The sequence below is a fragment of the Grampus griseus genome (genome assembly GCF_964374135.1).
Source record: "Grampus griseus genome assembly, chromosome: 9".
NCBI lineage: Eukaryota > Metazoa > Chordata > Mammalia > Artiodactyla > Delphinidae > Grampus > Grampus griseus.
This window is the reverse complement of record NC_139003.1, coordinates 32,610,777-32,629,131: the sequence shown is the minus strand read 5'-3', so window position 1 is coordinate 32,629,131 and position 18,355 is coordinate 32,610,777. Positions and strand designations below refer to the sequence as shown.

General features: G+C 35.7%; 1 protein-coding gene across 1 annotated transcript in view; it reads left to right on the top strand.

Annotated features, from left to right (window-relative positions):
• The window catches only part of CAPZA2 (capping actin protein of muscle Z-line subunit alpha 2), a 56,405-nt gene that overhangs the window by 22,790 nt on the left and 15,260 nt on the right, over positions 1-18,355 (top strand). The window contains exons 2-4 of the mRNA XM_082661741.1: positions 2,338-2,401; positions 6,299-6,350; positions 17,296-17,359. Of these exons, the coding sequence (XP_082517867.1) occupies positions 2,338-2,401; positions 6,299-6,350; positions 17,296-17,359 (180 nt within the window). The remainder of the gene's footprint in view (positions 1-2,337; positions 2,402-6,298; positions 6,351-17,295; positions 17,360-18,355) is intronic.

The window sequence follows — 18,355 nt, the reverse complement described above, 5'->3', positions numbered from 1 at the left end:
AGATTTGTACCTAAGTTTTATAGGTTATTGGGTAGTTTTGTTTGTTTGTTTAAGATTCCTTGGGATTTTTCATTGTAAACAATCATGTTGCCCTCAAGTAGAAAGTTTTATTTTATTTATGAAATGACTTTCATTTGTTTTTCTTACCTTATTGCACTAAGATCTCAGTGTGATGTTGAACAGGAGGGATGAGAACAGACATTCTTACCTGATGTTAGGGGGAAGCGTTCAGTCATGACCATTAAGGATCATGTTAGCTATAGGCTTTTTTGTAAATACCTTTTATCAAATTAAAGACATTGTCTTTTTAGTTTTCTAAGAGTTTTTTTTATCATGATTGGTTGTTGAATGTTATTAAATAATTTTTCTGCGTCTATTGAGGTGATTTTGGTTTTTCATCTTTAATCAGTTTATATTGTGAATTGCTTTTCAAATAGTGAAACAGCCCTACATTTCTAGGAAAAATTCCACTTGGTCATGATGTGTTATCCTTTCTATATAGTTGGATTCAATTTGCTAATACTTTATTGAAGATTTTTGCTTCTGTGTTTATGAAAGGTTTTGGTCTGTGAGTTGTGTTTCTTGTAGTATTTTAGTCTTTGGTATAGGATAATGCTATTCTCTTAAAATAAGTTGGAAGTTTCTGTTTTCTGGAATAATTTGTGGAGAATTGGTAATATTTCTTCCATAAATGCCTGTTATAAGAAAACCTGAAGTTTTATTTGTTGGAATGCTTTTAACAACAAACTCACTTTCTTTAGTAGATCTAGGACTATTCAGGTTACATACTTCTTTTTGAGTGAACTCTGGTTTTTTCTGTCTTGGGAAGAATTTATTTCCCTTAAGTTGCTGCTATTGACATTTTAAATACCAAAAAATGTTTATACTTTGGCAGTTTGTTGGTGGCCACCCTGTCACATTCTGCCCTGTTCATCTTTTGGTGGGAGCATTTTACCCATTCAAGAAAACTGTTTTAAATCTGAGAAGCAGCATAATGTAGTAAATAAAGTGTATATTCAGTATATTCAGCTGATGACTGAAGAGTAAATGACATAATCCGTGTAAAGTACTTGGTAAACACTAATTTAAATAATCCCATTTTTGTTATCATCTTCATCAGTGTAATCTCTCGGTGGTATCCAACAACAGTCGTAGGTTTTGCTTCAGACTTTTTGGTGTTCCAGACTACAAAAGCTTTTCTTTTTGTTTTAAATTAACAGTTTTCTAACTGGCCTTGTCACATATGTGGCTTCTAGCTAGGAACATCTTTTTAACTGTAAATACCTTTTTCATCTGTGTCTCTCCTCTGAAAACCATATGTGTACTTAGATGCATGCACACACACATAGAACATATATACGCAAACATATATAACTATTTCCTTTTCCATTATTTTTAGTTTCTACATCAGAGCAGCGACAGTGCTAGTAAAGTGGACAATATGAAATAAAGCTTTTGTTTTTGTCATGTGTGGTCCCTTAATTCAGTGAATACTTGGATGTGTATTTTAAAAATCACCTGGAAAGCTTGTTTATAGTGTTTTCTGGGCCTCATTTCCAGAATCTAATTCATTTGGTTGGGTAGGGCTCATGAATGTCCATTTCTGACAAGATCACTGATCAGCTGAGTTGGAGGCTATTGTATAGTGGTTGGAAAACTATTATAAATACTCAGAACTTCTTCACTAAATTATAGTATTGGGCATGTCATCAAACTCTCATATATAGTCATTAGTGATTAATCTCTTTAATATAGCCTTTATTCTCTTAAAATATACCTGTCAGTATACCTGTTGATATTTTGTCTCTCACTTATTTTTGAACTAAAATTTCCTAAGATCTAGTCAAATCTCATGTTCAAAACATTTTGAATTTAGACCTTTCTTCTCCTCTTCCTTTCTACATTTTTTAAAACTAATTTGTGACTTTATAGACATGCACATTTGTGACTGTATGGACACACAATATATTTTCTTCATAGTACCTAAATGCATCTTATTTCCTCACACATAGAGATTTTCATGATGGATCATTCCTTTCCATTTTAGTTTAAAAGAAAAATTTGCTTATAAGAAAATATTTATATGTAGGCAGCTTTGAATCCTTAAATGCATTAGTTATACGTATTTTATCTGCATTCAGTCTATGCATTGTGATTATATTAAATGATTAAAACAGTAATAAACTTAGGGTGTTTGAGTGAAAAACTGTCACTGTCTTTAAAATCTTCTTAAGCCATTTTCAGTAGAACTTTGAAGTATTTTAATTTTGCATGGTTTTTGGTTGTTTTAGCAGAGGCCTATGCTGTGGAACATTTATATCTTTGTTTCTGTTTTAGGTGCGTATAGCAGCAAAATTCATCATTCATGCCCCTCCTGGAGAATTTAATGAGGTGTTTAATGGTGAGTGTTTAATTCATAACACTTACGCCTTGATATGTCAAGCACTCCTTTTTTAAAGAATAAGTTACATAACCAAAGTAACTAAGTTAAGGGGAGCGGGTAGAAAAATCTGTATTTTCTGAATTACAGTGAAAATTTTTGTCAATCTGGATTTTGTAAGGTCGAGAATATAATGTGTTTATGACATATGATAATTATGTTTGCAAATTTTAACCCTCTTAAAGAATAACATTAAATCATTTTAAAAGACAAGAAAATTTTAATTTTAATTTTTTTTTGGAGTTGTGAAATACATTTTTTATGTTTCTTTTAAAGAAAAGCCTACTTGATTAATAGGAACAGCCAAAAAAGAAGGGAGGAACATTGTTTCACTGTGCTTGTTTCCTGGGCTTAGAAGATGACATCACATGTAAAAACAATTTGTTATTTAAATTATATCTCATAAATCAGTTCACAGTATACCTTTCTTTAAACCTCACACCTCACTGGCAAACAGTTTTATAATTATTCACCCATAGATGAGAAATTTAAATACAACATAGTCTCCTGGTTGCTGTAAAAGTTGTAACAATAGCTCCTCTTTAACAGAATGAAGTGGTTGAAATAGTTGTGCAGAAAATGACCTGTAGTGATTTTTATACAAAACTTTTTTTTTGCGGTACATGGGCCTCTCACTGTTGTGGCCTCTCCCATTGCGGAGCACAGGCTCCGGACACGCAGGCTCAGTGGCCATGGCTCATGGGCCCAGCCGCTCCGCAGCATGATCCCACGTCCCCTGCATTGGCAGGCGGACTGTTAACCACTGTGCCACCAGGGAAGCCCTATACAAAACTTTTTAAAAGCAGTTTTAAGAATAATCTACCACAAGTACTTTAAATGTGTAATTTCTACTTCATATATATTTGGCTTTCACTTATATTTAATTTAATATATTCACTTATATTTAATTTTAATTTAATATTTAATATTTAATTTAATTTAATATATTCACTTATATTTATATTTGGCTTTCATATATATTTAATTTCACAAATTAAAACTAATTTATACAGTGCTCTTCAGTTTCATTTTTTAAACATTTTACTCCAGAGTAAGCTATTTAAACCTGTTTTTTGAGAAGTTTAATCTCTCATTTTCATTCATAGTATAAGATATAATGGAATTTCACCTCAGAAAAGATTAGGTTTGAAAGTCAAAAAATGAGGCAAAAATTGTATAAAGTTAAAATACCCTAGAAAATCCCTTAAATCATCCACAAACAAGATTAATATATGATTTAGTACATACAGTTACATAGGTAATTTTTATACATTTAAAATTTTAACCACTGAGCTACACTTAGAGGAAGAATGGCAGTCTATATTGTGAAAAATCTGGAAGTTAAAATATTCTTCCTTTCAAGATAACCGTAAAATCTGAAGCAATGAATTGGGAAATTGGGGAGAATTCAGAAGTATTTCTTCTTCCTATAGGGTTTAACTTCTGTTTTAATATTCAGCCTTTATAACCTAAATACAGGTTAATACGTTTGATGGTTGGGGCATTAAAGAAGATAGTCTTTTCTCCATAGGGTCAAAAGTTGGCATTTAACTTAAATTGATAATGGGGAAACTGTGCTAAAGTCAGTAGCCCCCAAACTCCCGTGCAATTTATAGAGCCAGGAATAAATTATAATTCTAAGAAAAGATTTTCACTTACTATTCTTACCCTGAATTAAATGCCCAACAGATTTGTTAATCAGAAAGACCCTGAAAGAATGTATGAGTCCCAGAAATTGCTTTTCTAAGTCTCATTGGAAATTGATGTTGAGTTGATATGTTCTGTGTTGACGTACAGTAGGCATTTTGGATAAGGACTTGGGCATTCAGGATGAGCCATTCAGTAGACCTGGGCTGGAACTGTGGAATGGAAATGGGAATATATATGTAAGTTTTAAATGAGGGAGTATTTTAGAGTGAGAAAGGAGTTAAGTATTTGACGGGGAAATCTCATATGCATTTGGTTATTTTCATGCTATTTTTGTTGATAATATTAACATCAGAATGATTCCATTGACGCCACAAATTTTAGAATTTCAGAGTCATAAAATCTTGTCAGATCAGTGGTTCCCAAATGCTATTTCCTAGATTGGCTATGTAAGAATCATTAAAACATAGATTTCTGGTCTTCATTCTCAGGAACTGATGTGTTATCTGGGCTGGAGCTCTGAAATGTATACTTTTTAAAAATTTTTTATTAAGACTCCCACCCATGCATTGTTCTGATGTGTGGTCTGACTTGAAACCACATCCCTTCTTAAGAGTAGTTTTTATTTTATTCAAATTATTCTCTATTTCTTTCACTGTATTCTTCATATGATAGAAGTTTGGACTTTTTTTCCAGAGTAAAGATAACTGGATCATGTAGACGTTGCTTTTAAATTATTTTCCCATTTAGGTAGAACTGAAAAAGATATACTACCTACCATGCAATACTGCTGTTAATGATTATGCTTTAAATATTGAAGATACAATAATCGTATTTATCAAATCGAATTCCCAGTTTACTTTGTGAGATAAGAATACCTATAATTGTAAATGTCTGTGTTTTAATTTTTTAGGCAGAAGCTTCCATTGTTTAAAATCAGTTAATTTAGAAATCAAATTAGTATTATTTTAGTGGTTAGCCAGATACTGTTTTTTAAATTGGGACTTACTGCTAAAAAGAGGTATGTGAATAGGCAATATTTTTTTTTGGAATAGCTTTATTATTTTTGTAAAAATGATTCATATTCTAAAATTTCCAAAGAGCAAAAAAGAATCTAAGAATCACACAAAATTCTACCCTCTCTTCTCCACTGTTTGAATGAAATACTTCCAACATTTCTCAATTTAGACACATATATATAACATTGCATAAATATCATACTGTACATGCTGGGTTTCCCCCTTCTTGTTTATTATATTATGTATATATTTTCAAGTTGATAAATACCTATCTACATTATTTCTATTGGATGCCCAATTTTACACTATTTATAAGAACTATTGTCTGTTTATGTTACATTTAACCAGTTTCTTAATAGAAGGTACTTAAGTTATTTGTGTTATTTTCATTTAATGAAAAAAATTAGGATACTTTGTTATATGTACTTTATGATAGCAATTATGTAAAACAGCCAAGTGTATAGGGAAAATAATGAAAGAAAATACATCAAGACTAGAGTAGAATTTTGTTTGTTTGTTGGTGAAATTATGTGATTTTTTTTCCAATTAAAATTGTAGTTTTAAAGTTGTGTTTTAATGATTAAAAGGCACGTGTCTACATAGTTGAGACTGAAGTTAGGACGGAGTTAAGAATCAAAACCAAAGTGAGATTACTAAATCAAATAAAGTAGTTATCCATATCTAACTCAACACATTCATCTGTTGTTGAACATGAGCTGTCTGAGAGACAAAATGCCTACATCTGTACTGCATTCACAAGCTGTTTCTTGTTTAATCACTTTTTCCATAGAGCAAATTCATTTGAAACTCATGATAGTATTGTCAGACTGAGGGGCATAGTGCTCAGTCTTCGGCAGATCTTATCACACCATCTTTTTGGTGTAGCTTATCTCCACTTTAGTTCTTTGGAGACATGTTATAGTCTGCCTGCATTGACTATTAAGAGTATGAAATAACATATATTTTTATCTCATTCCATCTGCTATTTCCTTACCAAAATCTTTTCTTTTTTTATTAATACCATGATATGTTTTTGTGGTTACTTTGGTCATCACAGTGATATTTTGATCTCCCATATGTTTTGGGGGGTGGGTAGGATACTGACACATGACTAAAATAACCTAAATTCATTCCATAGAAATTTCAAATATAGGAAGATAGTAATATAGAAAAAATAATGTTTGTTTTGCAGATGTTCGGTTACTGCTTAATAATGATAATCTTCTCAGGGAAGGAGCGGCCCAGTAAGTATTATGCATTATATTAACATAATTAAAGTGACATGGGAAAAAATATTTTAAAAGTGGTTTTTAGGTACTAATCCATGAAATAGATATTTGCACATCAAGTTCAAATATATGTAATAATATGTATGTACTAGGTTAGAGGAGAAATATTTTTCATCACAGGATATAGAGACACAATTATAACATGAAATTCTCTATTTATTATGTGTTTGGCAGTGGCTTATATACTCAATACTGTATTTTGACATTTGCAAAGTTGGATAAAATTATTTTAAAAACTTTGATTTGTGAAATTGTGATACTTTAAATTTTATGCAGGTTTTACTTTCTGTTAAATGCTTGATCCTAATTATTTTTGAGAAGGACCTACTGTATAGCACAAGGAACTATATTCAGTATCTTGTAATAAGCTATAATGGAAAAAAAGTCTGAAAAAGAATATATATATGTATGTATAACTGAATCACTTTGCTGTACACCTGAAATATTGTAAATGAACTGTACTTCAGTAAAAAGAAATAGATTTTTGAGGGTTAGGAGCTTATTTTATTCATCCATAAATACCTAACATAGTATCTGACACATATTTACTTAATAAGTATTTATGAGATTTGTGAGTGATTCAAAGAACTAAGCAGTTCTAAATCCTAGTACATCATCTTTGGACCAATGACCACAATCATGACTTGCCACAACTATCTTAAGATTGCAGAGAAATAATTGGTTCTCTTTCCCTCTCTCACCTCCCTAAATAAGGCCTGTGGAACTGAATTTTAGGCTAATGGACTCCATTACTCATTTGAAAATGAGGAGATTAAACGTTTAGGTGCCTTACAAAGAGTGTTCAGTATCATCCAGTCACCTACTTTCATCTTAGTGTAGTACCCAAAATGTGAAGTTCTGACTGATGGGGGAAATTTGCTCTAATTCTATTTTTGTAATGTTTGTAAGGCTTTATTGAGTAAATTTGTTAATCCTAATGAAGGTAGAGGTTCAACAGACTTCTAGACATACCTGATTTTGCTTCTGATTTAAATTCCTGTTATTTTTTTCCCATTTTTAAATTGAAGTATAGTTGATGTACAATATTACATATGTTATAGGTATACAACATAGTGATTCACAATTTTTTAAAGTTATATTCCATTAATAGTTACTGCAAAATACTGGCTATATTCCCTGTGTTGTACAATACATCCTTGTAGCTTATTTATTTTATACTGTACATAATAGTTTGTATTTCTTAATCCCCTACCCTTATCTTGCCCCTCCCCGCTTCCCTCTCCCCACTGGTAACCACTAGTTCTCTATATCTGTGAGTCTGTTTCTGTTTTGTTATATTCACTAGTTTGTTGTATTCTTAGATTTCATATATAGGTGATATACAGTATTTGTCTTTCTCTGACTTATTTCACTTAGCATAATGCCCTCCAGGTCCACATGTTTTTGTAAATGGCAAAATTTCATTCTATTTTACGGCTAAGTAGTATTCCATTGTATATATTTACCACTTCTTCTTTATCCATTAATCTGTTGATGGCCACTTAGGTTGCTTCCATATCTTGGCAATTGTAAATACTGCTGCTACAAACATTGGGGTGCATGTATCTTTTTGAAGTATTGTTTTTATTTTCTTCCAATATATACCTAGGAGTGGAATTGCTGGGTCATGTGCTAGTTTTATTTTTAGTTTTTTGAGAAACCTCCATACTGTTTCCCACAGTGGCTGCACCAATGTACATTCCCACCAACAGTGTAGGACGGTTCCCTTTTCTCCACGTCCTCTCCAGCATTTGTTATTTGTGTTCTTTTTGATGATACCCATTCTGACAGGTGTGTGGTGGTATCTCACTGTGGTTTTGATTTGCATTTCCCTAACGATTAGCAATGTTGAGCATTTTTTCATGTGCCTGTTGGCCATCTGTATGTCCTTTTTGGAAAAATGTCTATGTTTGTCTTTTTGCTGTTGAACTGTATGAACTATTTATTCTGGATATTAATTCCTTATCAGTCGTATCATTTGCAAATATTTTCTCCTGTTCATTTTGTCTTTTTGTTTTGTTGATGGTTTCCTGTTTTGTGCAAAAGCATTTATGTTTAATTAGGTCCCTTTATCTCCTTTGCTTTAGGAGATGGATTCAAAAAAATATTGCTACGATTTATGTAAAAGAGTGTTGTCTGTGTTTTTCTCTAGGAGTTTTATGGTTTCCAGTCTTACATTTAGGTCTTTTTTAAAATTTTATTTATTTTTTTATACAGCAGGTTCTTATTAGTCATCAGTTTTATACACATCAGTGTATACATGTCAATCCCAATCGCCCAATTCATCACACACACCCCACCCCCCCGCTGCTTTCCCCCCTTGGCATCCGTACATTTGTTCTCTACATGTGTGTCTCTATTTCTGCCCTGCAAACTGGTTCATCTGTACCATTTTTCTGTGTTTCACATATATGCGTTAATATACGATATTTGTTTTTCTCTTTCTGACTTACTTCACTCTGTATGACAGTCTCTAGATCCATCCATGTCTCAATAAATGACTCAATTTTGTTCCTTTTTATGGCAGAGTAATATTCCATTGCATATATGTACCACATCTTCTTTATCCATTCGTCTGTCGATGGGCATTTAGGTTGCTTCCATGGCCTGGCTATTGTAAATAGTGCTGCAATGAACATTGGGTGCATGTGTCTTTTTGAATTATGGTTTTCTCTGGGTATATGCCCAGTAGTGGGATTGCTGGATCATATGGTAATTCTATTTTTAGTTTTTTAAGGAACCTCCATACTGTTCTCCATAGTGATTGTATCAATTTACATTCCCACCAGCAGTGCAAGAGGGTTCCCTTTTCTCCACACCCTCTCCAGCATTTGTTGTTTGTAGATTTTCTGATGATGCCCATTTTAACCTGTGTGAGGTGATACCTCATTGTAGTTTTGATTTGCATTTCTCTAATAATTAGTGATGTTGAGCAGCTTTTCATGTGTTTCTTGGCCATCTGTATGTCTTCTTTGGAGAAATGTTTATTTAGGTCTTCTGCCCATTTTTGGATTGGGTTGTTTGTTTCTTTAATATTGAGCTGCGCATGCTGTTTATATATTTTGGAGATTAATCCTTTGTCCATTGATTCGTTTGCAACTATTTTCTCCCATTCTGAGGGTTGTCTTTTTGTCTTGTTTGTGGTTTCCTTTGCTGTGCAAAAGCTTTGAAGTTTCATTAGGTCCCATTTGTTTATTTTTGTTTTTATTTCCATTACTCTAGGAGGTGGATCAGAAAAGATCTTGCTGTGATTTATGTCATAGAGTGTTCTTCCTATGTTTTCCTCTAAGAGTTTTATAGTGTCTGGTCTTAAATTTAGGTCTCTAATCCATTTTGAGTTTATTTTTGTGTATGGTGTTAGGGAGTGTTCTAACTTCATTCTTTTACATGTAGCTGTCCAGTTTTCCCAGCACCACTTATGGAAGAGACTGTCTTTTTTCCATTTTATATTCTTGCCTTCTTGGTCATAGATTAATTGACCATAAGTGTGTGGGTTTATTTCTGGATTCTCTATTCTCTGTTTTTGTGTCAGCACCATACTGTTTTGATTACTGTAGCTTCATAGTATAAGTCAAGTCTGGGAACATGATTGCTCCAGCTCCGTTCTTCTTTCTCAAGATTGTTTTGGCTATTAGGGGTCTTTTATGTCCTTTTATCTTTTTTTTAAGAAGATGTTGGGGGTAGGAATTTATTAATTTATTTATCTTTGCTGTGTTGGGTCTTCATTTCTATGGCAGGGCTTTCTTCAGTTGTGGCAGGCAGGGGCCACTCTTCATCGCGGTACGCAGGCCTCTCACTATCGCAGCCTCTCCAGCTGCAGAGCACAGGCTCCAGACGCACAGGCTCAGTAGTTGTGGCTCACTGGCCTAGTTGTTCCGTGGCAAGTGGGATCCTCCCAGACCAGGGCTTGAACCCATGTCCCCTGCATTAACAGGCAGATTCTAAACCGCTGCGCCACCAGGGAAGCCCACTTTTATCTTTTAATAGCAATTTGTATTTATTATTTTTTATTGTGCGGAAAATATACTTAATATGAAGTTTAACGTTTTAACCATTTTTAGGCACACAGTTCCTTGGCATTAAGCACATACACATATTTCTGTAACCATCACCACCATCCATCTCCAGAACTTTTTATTTTCCCAAACTGAAACTCCATACCCTTTAAGCAATAATTTCCCATTCTCCCCTCCTCCTAGCCCTTGTGAACCATCATTCTATTTAATGTATGAAGTGGAGTCATACAGTATATGTCCTTTTGTGACTGGTTTATTTTACTTAGCAGAATGTCTTCAAAGTTCATTTATGTTGGAGCATGTGTTAGAATTTCCTTCCTTTTTAACACCGAATGTGTATGTGTGTGTTTATATACATATATATATATACACCACATTTTGTTTATCCATTCACATGTCAGTGGACAGTCGGGTTGCTTCCACCCATTAAGTATTATATTAAAGTACATAATAAAAATCAGTTTACTTGATATCTTTGACTTCAGTTATTAGTTTCTGGGTGAATGGCCTTTTATTCCTAAGTTCTTTAAACCTTTTTAAGTTATTTATATACCCAACTAAAATTAGTTTTCTTTACAAAAGCATATAGCATGTTGACAAAAGTCTTACGGAAGTAAAGAAAACATACAATGTTTATGAACTTGTAACAACAGTATTTTCATTTATTGTGTTGTTCATCGTTGCTTGTTTCCTCTTTAGTTCTTCTAGGTCCTTGTTAAATGTTTCTTGCATTTTCTCTATTCTATTTCCAAGATTTTGGATCATCTTTACTATCATTAGTCTGAATTCTTTTTCAGGTAGACTATTTCCTCCTCATTTGTTAGGTCTGGTGGGTTTTTGCCTTGCTCCTTCATCTGCTTGTGTGTTTTTCTGTCTCCTCATTTTGCTTGTCTTACTGTGTTTGGGGTCTCCTTTTTGCAGGCTGCAGGTTCGTAGTTCCCGTTGTTTTTGGTGTCTGTCCCCAGTGGCTAAAGTTGGTTCAGTGGGTTGTGTAGGCTTCCTGGTGGAGGGGACTAGTGCCTGTGTTCTGGTGGAGAAGGCTGGATCTTGTCTTTCTGGTGGGCAGGTCTACATCTGGTGGTGTGTTTTGGGGTGTCTGTGGCCTTATTATGATTTTAGGCAGCCTCTCTGCTAATGGGTGGGGTTGTGTTCCTGTCCTGCTAGTTGTTTGGCATAGGGTGTCCAGCACTGTAGCTTGCTGGTCGTTGAGTGAAGCTGGGTGTTGGTGTTGAGATGGAGATCTCTGGGAGACTTTCGCCGTTTGATATTACGTGGAGCTGGGAGGTCTCTTGTGGACCAGTGTCCTGAAGTTGGCTCTCCTACCTCAGAGGCACAGCACTGACTCCTGGCTGCAGCACCAAGAGCCTTTCATCCACACGGCTCAGAATAAAAGGGAAGAAAGCAGAAAGAAAGAAAGAGGATAAAATAAAGTTCCTAAAATAAAAAATAATTTTTTAAAAAAGTAAAAAACAAACAAGAAAAACTGGACGGACAGAACCCTAGGACAAATGGTGAAAGCAAAGCTATACAGACAAAATCTCACACAGAAACATACACACTCACAAAAAGAGGAAAAGGGGAAAAAAATAAACCTTGCTCTCAAAAGTCCACCTGCTCAATTTGGGATGATTGGTTGTCTATTTAGGTATTCCACAGATGCAGGTACATCAAGTTGATTGTGGAGACTTAATCCGCTGCTCCTGAGGCTGCTGGGAGAAATTTCCCTTTCTCTGTTCGCACAGCTCCTGGGGTTCAGCTTTGGATTTGGACCCGCCTCTGCATGTAGGTCGCCTGAGGGTGTCTGTTCTTCGCTCAGACAGGATGGGGTTAAAGGAGCCGCTGATTCGGGGGCTCTGGCTCACTCAGGCCGGGGAGAGGGGCGAGCCTGCGGCGGCAGAGGCCAGCGTGACGTTGCACCAGCCTGAGGTGCGCCGTGCGTTCTCCCCGGGAAGTTGTCCCTGGATCCCGGGACCCTGGCAGTGGCGGGCTGCACAGGCTCCCCGGAAGGGAACTGTGGATAGTGACCTGTACTTGCACACAGGCTTCTTCGTGGCGGCAGCAGCAGCCTTAGCGTCTCATGCCCAACTCTGGGGTCCGCGCTGTTAGCGGCGGCTCGCGCCCGTCTCTGGAGCTCCTTTAAGCAGCGCTCTTAATCCCCTCTTATCGCTCACCAGGAAACAAAAAGGGAAGAAAAAGTGTCTTGCCTCTTCGGCAGGTCCAGACTTTCTGCCGGACTCCCTCCTGGCCAGCCGTGGTGCACTAACCCCTTCAGGCTGTGGTCACGCCGCCAGTCCTCTCCCTGCGAGCGGACCAAAGCCCGAGCCTCAGGTCCCAGCCCCCACCCCCACCCCCGCCCCGGTGGGTGAGCAGACAAGCCTCTCGGGGCTGGTGAGTGCCGGTCGGCACCATCATCCGTGCGGGAATCTCTCCGCTTTGCCCTCCGCATCCCTGTTGCTGTGCTCTCCTCCTCGGCTCCGAAGCTTTCCCCCTCCGCCACCCGCTGTCTACGCCCGCGAAGGGACGTCCTAGTCTGTGGAAACCTTTCCTCCTTCACAGCTCCCTCACACTGGTGCAGGTCCCGTCCCTATTCTTTAATATTTGTTTATTAGCTGTGTTGGGTCTTCGTTTCTGTGCGAGGGCTTTCTCCAGCCGCGGCAAGCGGGGGCCACTCCTCATTGCGGTGCGCGGGCCTCTCACTATCGCCGCCTCTCTTGTTGCGGAGCACAGGCTCCAGACGCGCAGGCTCAGTAGCTGCCCGCTCACGGGCCTAGTTGCTCTGCGGCACGCGGGATCCTCCCAGACCAGGGCTCGAACCCGGGTTCCCTGCATTGGCAGATTCTCAACCACTGCGCCACCAGGGAAGCCCCGTCCCTATTATTTTGTCTCTGTTTTTTCTTTTTTCTTTTGCCCTACCCAGGTACGTGGGAAGTTTCTTGCCTTTTGGGAGGTCTGGGGTCTTCTGCCAGCGTTCAGTAGGTGTTCTGTAGGAGGTGTTCCACGTGTAAATGTATTTCTGATGTATCTGTGGGGAGGAAGGTGATCGCGTTTTACTCTTACACAATCTTCCCCTTCCCCCACACCCCCCCCCCAGTACTTTCAAAGTAACCTTTTCCTCTGAGTTCTCTGTGGCAAATAAATGTGTGGGTTGTTTCATGTAGGTGCAAAAATTAGTGAATTTTTTTTAAAGTTAAGGAAATGAGAAACTTCATTTGTTTTTTGTTTTTTAACATCTTTATTGGAGTATAATTGCTTTACAATGGTGTTAGTTTCTGCTTTGTAACAAAGTTGTTTGTTGAAAGAAGAGTTTTTCCCCTGCAGAGTAAAGTTTAATGAAGGTCAGAAAAATATTCGTAATTATATAAGTGGTATGAAACAGTTACACATTTGAATAAAAAATGATGAAAGCATTGAAATTTTATTTGTCCAAAGGAGTATTTATCTGATGACTGTTACATTTAAATAAATTGGAGTTCTTTTTAAAATAATTGGAATGTGAGCTATATTTCTCTTTTATTATGAACCAAATTTCAGGGACAGTCTTGGTCCGTGTTTCAAGAGGTATATACATTAAATGCCTGATATTCTGATCTTTTAAGGAGATTAGTCTTTGAGGAAATTAGTACCTAATGATAAAACAAGATGTTTATAGTATGACCTCAAAAAACATCAAAACCTTCAGTAGAATCTTCACGTTTTCTTGCATGTGGTTATAGTCTCAGTAAGTGATTTCTAACTAGATGAACAAGAAGAAAAAGAATTGATTCTTTTAGTTGACTTCAGTAGTGGTCTTTGTACAGAAGAATTTCTCAAAACTCTTTGTTCAGATTCATTTTGCAGACATCTGAAGTTATCTGTGAAGTACAGAAATACACCTTAAATCATTGATTGACTTTAGAATTATATTACTCTGGTTCACAGTGTCCTGTCTGTGAAATAATTTTCAAACAAACATGCTGTTACCCCCATTGTTCACTTGACTTGGTTCTGAATTACTTCTGAAATACCTCCAAACCTGGTTTCATCCTCAAAAGATAATGTATCACCTGTCATTGAGACTGTCCAGACCTATATAACATAAGCTTGGAAAGCATTATAAAAACATTTAAAATGTGTCCTAGTGGCAGTTTCACCAGAGTAAGTGCATAGCCATAGTCCTATTGCTTCTTCAATTGCAGTTTTTGATACTGAATTTCTTTTATACAAGTACAGCTCCTTCTGTGTACTTCTTTTCCTCCATTCTTCCACCTTTTTCCTGTTGCTTTAACTCTTTTAATTTTAAATTTATTTTTGAGAAATTCCTCTTCCTGTCTTTTTGTAAGGGGGGGAAAACATAGCTTAAAAGTGGTTCTAATGGGACATTTTTACTGAAGGGCATAAAATTCAGTGTATTTCATAGTAAAATTAGGCATACTGAAGACTTGGTACTCTCAAGTCTAGAAAACTTTGAAATATCCAGAAATAGCCTTTTATTCAACGGACATATGAATGCCAGACTTCACTGTGATGATGAGACAAATAAGCCTCTTAGGGATTTTCCAATGGGGAGTCAGACATGTTGAATTTCTGGCCAACTGAAATAAAATACAGAGGCATACCAAAGACCTTTGGAGCCCAAAGGAAGAAATTTAAAATTTCTATTTAGAGATGGTTTTTGAGCTGAGTTTAAATGATGAAAGCAATTCAAATAGTAAATAAGAGAGATGATGTGGAAACACATGGTGAAAAGTATAAGATGTGAATGACTAATGGTAAAGGGTATAAAAAAAAATCTAAATACAGGAACAGGTGACTTAGAAATGGGTGATTGGGCTACAGAACTCTACAAGGGCAGAGAAATTATTGTTTTCACTGTGTCTAATAGAGTGCTTAACACCTAAATATTTGCATGGGTAGAGGGGTAGGTAAATGGATGATGAGTGGGTAAATGGAGTAGGTTTTCTGAACTAGAAGGGACTTGGAAGTCATCTAGTTCAAACCCGTCTTTTTTGTGGATATGGTAAGTGGGGCCCATACTAGCTAATATCAGGGTTCGAACAAAACCTAGATATTCTGTAATCTGACTCCTAGGTTAATGAGTACCTTTCCTGCCATACTGCGTAATTGTCACCTGTTTAACTTAATTTGAGCATTTAAGATACAGTTTTACTTATTTCATATTCATTGTCTTCTTTTCAGATTTCCTGTTCTTACCCCACTCCCAGATTATAGATGAACGGGGTTTGATATGAGCAGTAAAGGACGCAAGACCAAATTACTATCTAAATTTATTATTTAAATATGTCTTTTACTGGAGAGGGAACCCTAAATTCTAAGTGATTTAGAATACTTTTTAATCTCAAACATACTTTTGAGATAAATTCATTTAAGGGATAGTAACTGCCTGGGTATGCTGGGGCTATTCCTAAGAAAATTACAGTTTTAATGAATAAAGAAAATCTCCCTTTCCCTCCATATGTTTCTATATTTACCCCCATCTTTTTTTGACATGCAGTGTCAGGAATTTGACAGCTAGGAATTTAATCCTACTTTGCTGTTTTTACATTTACTAGTCTCCTGTTAACTCATCAGTAATGCTTTGCTCAATCTCCTCTATCGAGGAGATTCAGTAACTAACACCTAAAAATTCAGTGGACATGTTACCATCCAGAGTAATCTGAAAAGCTTCCAAGTAGATTAGATTTAGAGATGTACTCCTAAATTTAAAAATTCTCAGTATCTTTCCTAGTAAGTGGAAGAAATTTCCTAGGTTATAGACTTAATAAAATACAGTGTGATCTTTATTTTTTAGGTAATTTTTTTGTGCTATGAGAGTTTTTCCTACAAATGTATTATGTAATTATGTAATACATTATTCTTTACTCATATGAGAGTAGAGAGAGGCTTTATTCTTGGATCTATCTCGTCACCATTTCCTCGTTCAGACTCTCAGCTGTTCTAACATGGATGTTTGCCTAATGATAGCCCAACTGCTTTTCTGGCTCTAGTTGCTCCACCACCCAATTGTCATATACACTGCTGCCAAATTAATCTTCAGAAGTAGTTCGCGGTTGTCTTTTCTCAAAAAGCTTCTGTAATTCTGCTTTGCCTCCCAAATGAAGTAATTTTTCCATCGTGCAGGGCCTTTCAGTTGAAGGCAGTAAATATAACTGAACACCTGCTATGTGCCAGGCATTGAGCTTGGTGCTTTCTATGATGTTGGACTTAACCTATCTTCTCCTCTTGTATTTTGCTCATCTTGGTCCCTCTAATTGAATTACTCTTCTCATCCCTCCAATTTCTGCAAGACCAGAGAGCCTACCTATTATTTTAAGGCCATTTCTCAGTATCACTTCCATTATGATATCACCCCTGATTCTCTTTTCTTCTTACCCTTGCCTCAACAGAATGTAGTTTTTAAAAATATATATTCTCTGTGATGTTTATTGGTCATTCTCTTATGGTACTTTCTGCTTTGTGTTATATTATGTTTATCATAGCTCCTATTCAACTGTAAGCCCTTTGATCTAATTACTCTTTGCATCTCTCACAGCACCTACTCTGTTTCCCGGTATGTTGTATACTAAATGTTAGTATATACTTGAATAGTTGGATATGTCTTATAAGTGGCTAACCTTTACTTTCAGGGTTTTGAAGGAAAGGACTGATTATATTTACTGATTTAATTTTTTTGCTAAGCATTGAAAACTGGATGTCATTCACCGGTTTTTAAAAAGCCATACCTATATAATATTTATACCTAATATAAGATCAGTAGTAGAGAATTACATTTTTATTTAACTTGCCATGTGCAGTGCAGGAGACTTTTATTTGACAGTGAATTGTTTGCGATTTTTTTGAGAACATTAAATACGTAATTTTAAATAATTGACCCTTTTCTTTTTTAGTGCATTTGCACAATATAACTTGGACCAGTTTACTCCAGTAAAAATTGAAGGTTATGAAGATCAGGTACGTTTCATATAAACACAGGATCTGATATTCTTTATTTCATTTATAATGGTTAGTGTATCCTGCAAGAATTGTGAAGTGGTATGTTTAAAGGTTAAAAAAAAAAAAAGCGTTCATTTTAATCATAGCCACTTAGGAGCAAAGTAATTGAAAATGTAGTTTCTTTTGTTGATACCAATAATGCTATTAGCAGAAAGTTCCTTTTAGAAATATTCAAATGTAATTATTTTAAGATTTTAGAAGATAATTGTTTTAAATCTACTTTCTTGTTTTTTATAGGAAAAAAATCAATCCTATATTAATCCAAAATCTAGAGTTTATATTAGTAAGATTTATGTCATAATTTAGTTGCTCTGGAATTCTACAGTTCTTCATGTGAGTAACTTAGCATTTAGTAATTATTAAATCTTTTCTTTCCAAAGTACAAGTTGGACTTGCTAAGCAAAGAAAAGCCCCAAAAGTCACTAGCATTCTTAGATTTTATTTTTTTGGTTTAAAGTTACTAGTAATTGAACAGTGATTGTGTTTCTATAATGCTTACATAAAGCACAATTTATATAAAACAATATGAAGAAGGAACTGGAGGTAAAACATAAGAGAGAGTAGTAACAATTAGTTCTCAGTGGCAAATTATATTAAAGCTTGCATTTGGCATTATTCATTATGTAATATGTAGTCTCGTAGTTATAGGGGAAAAAGAGAGACCAGACAGAAGATGACTTATAACTGAAGGGAAAAAGTAAACGTGGGTAGGTAGGTAGGTAGACAGATTTATGCATGTGTGTATACACACACATACATATAAAGGCATGTAGTGTTTCATTTCATGAAGCTCTTAAATTTTTTTTCCTTGGGAGATTTTGTGTTTTTGATTTTTTTTTTTTAACTGTTATAAACAGTGCTGTACTGAATATCATTGTACCTCTGGGCACATGGACCATTGTTTTGTTAAGGTAAATCCCTAAAAGAATTGCTGGATCCGGGGATGCATCCTTT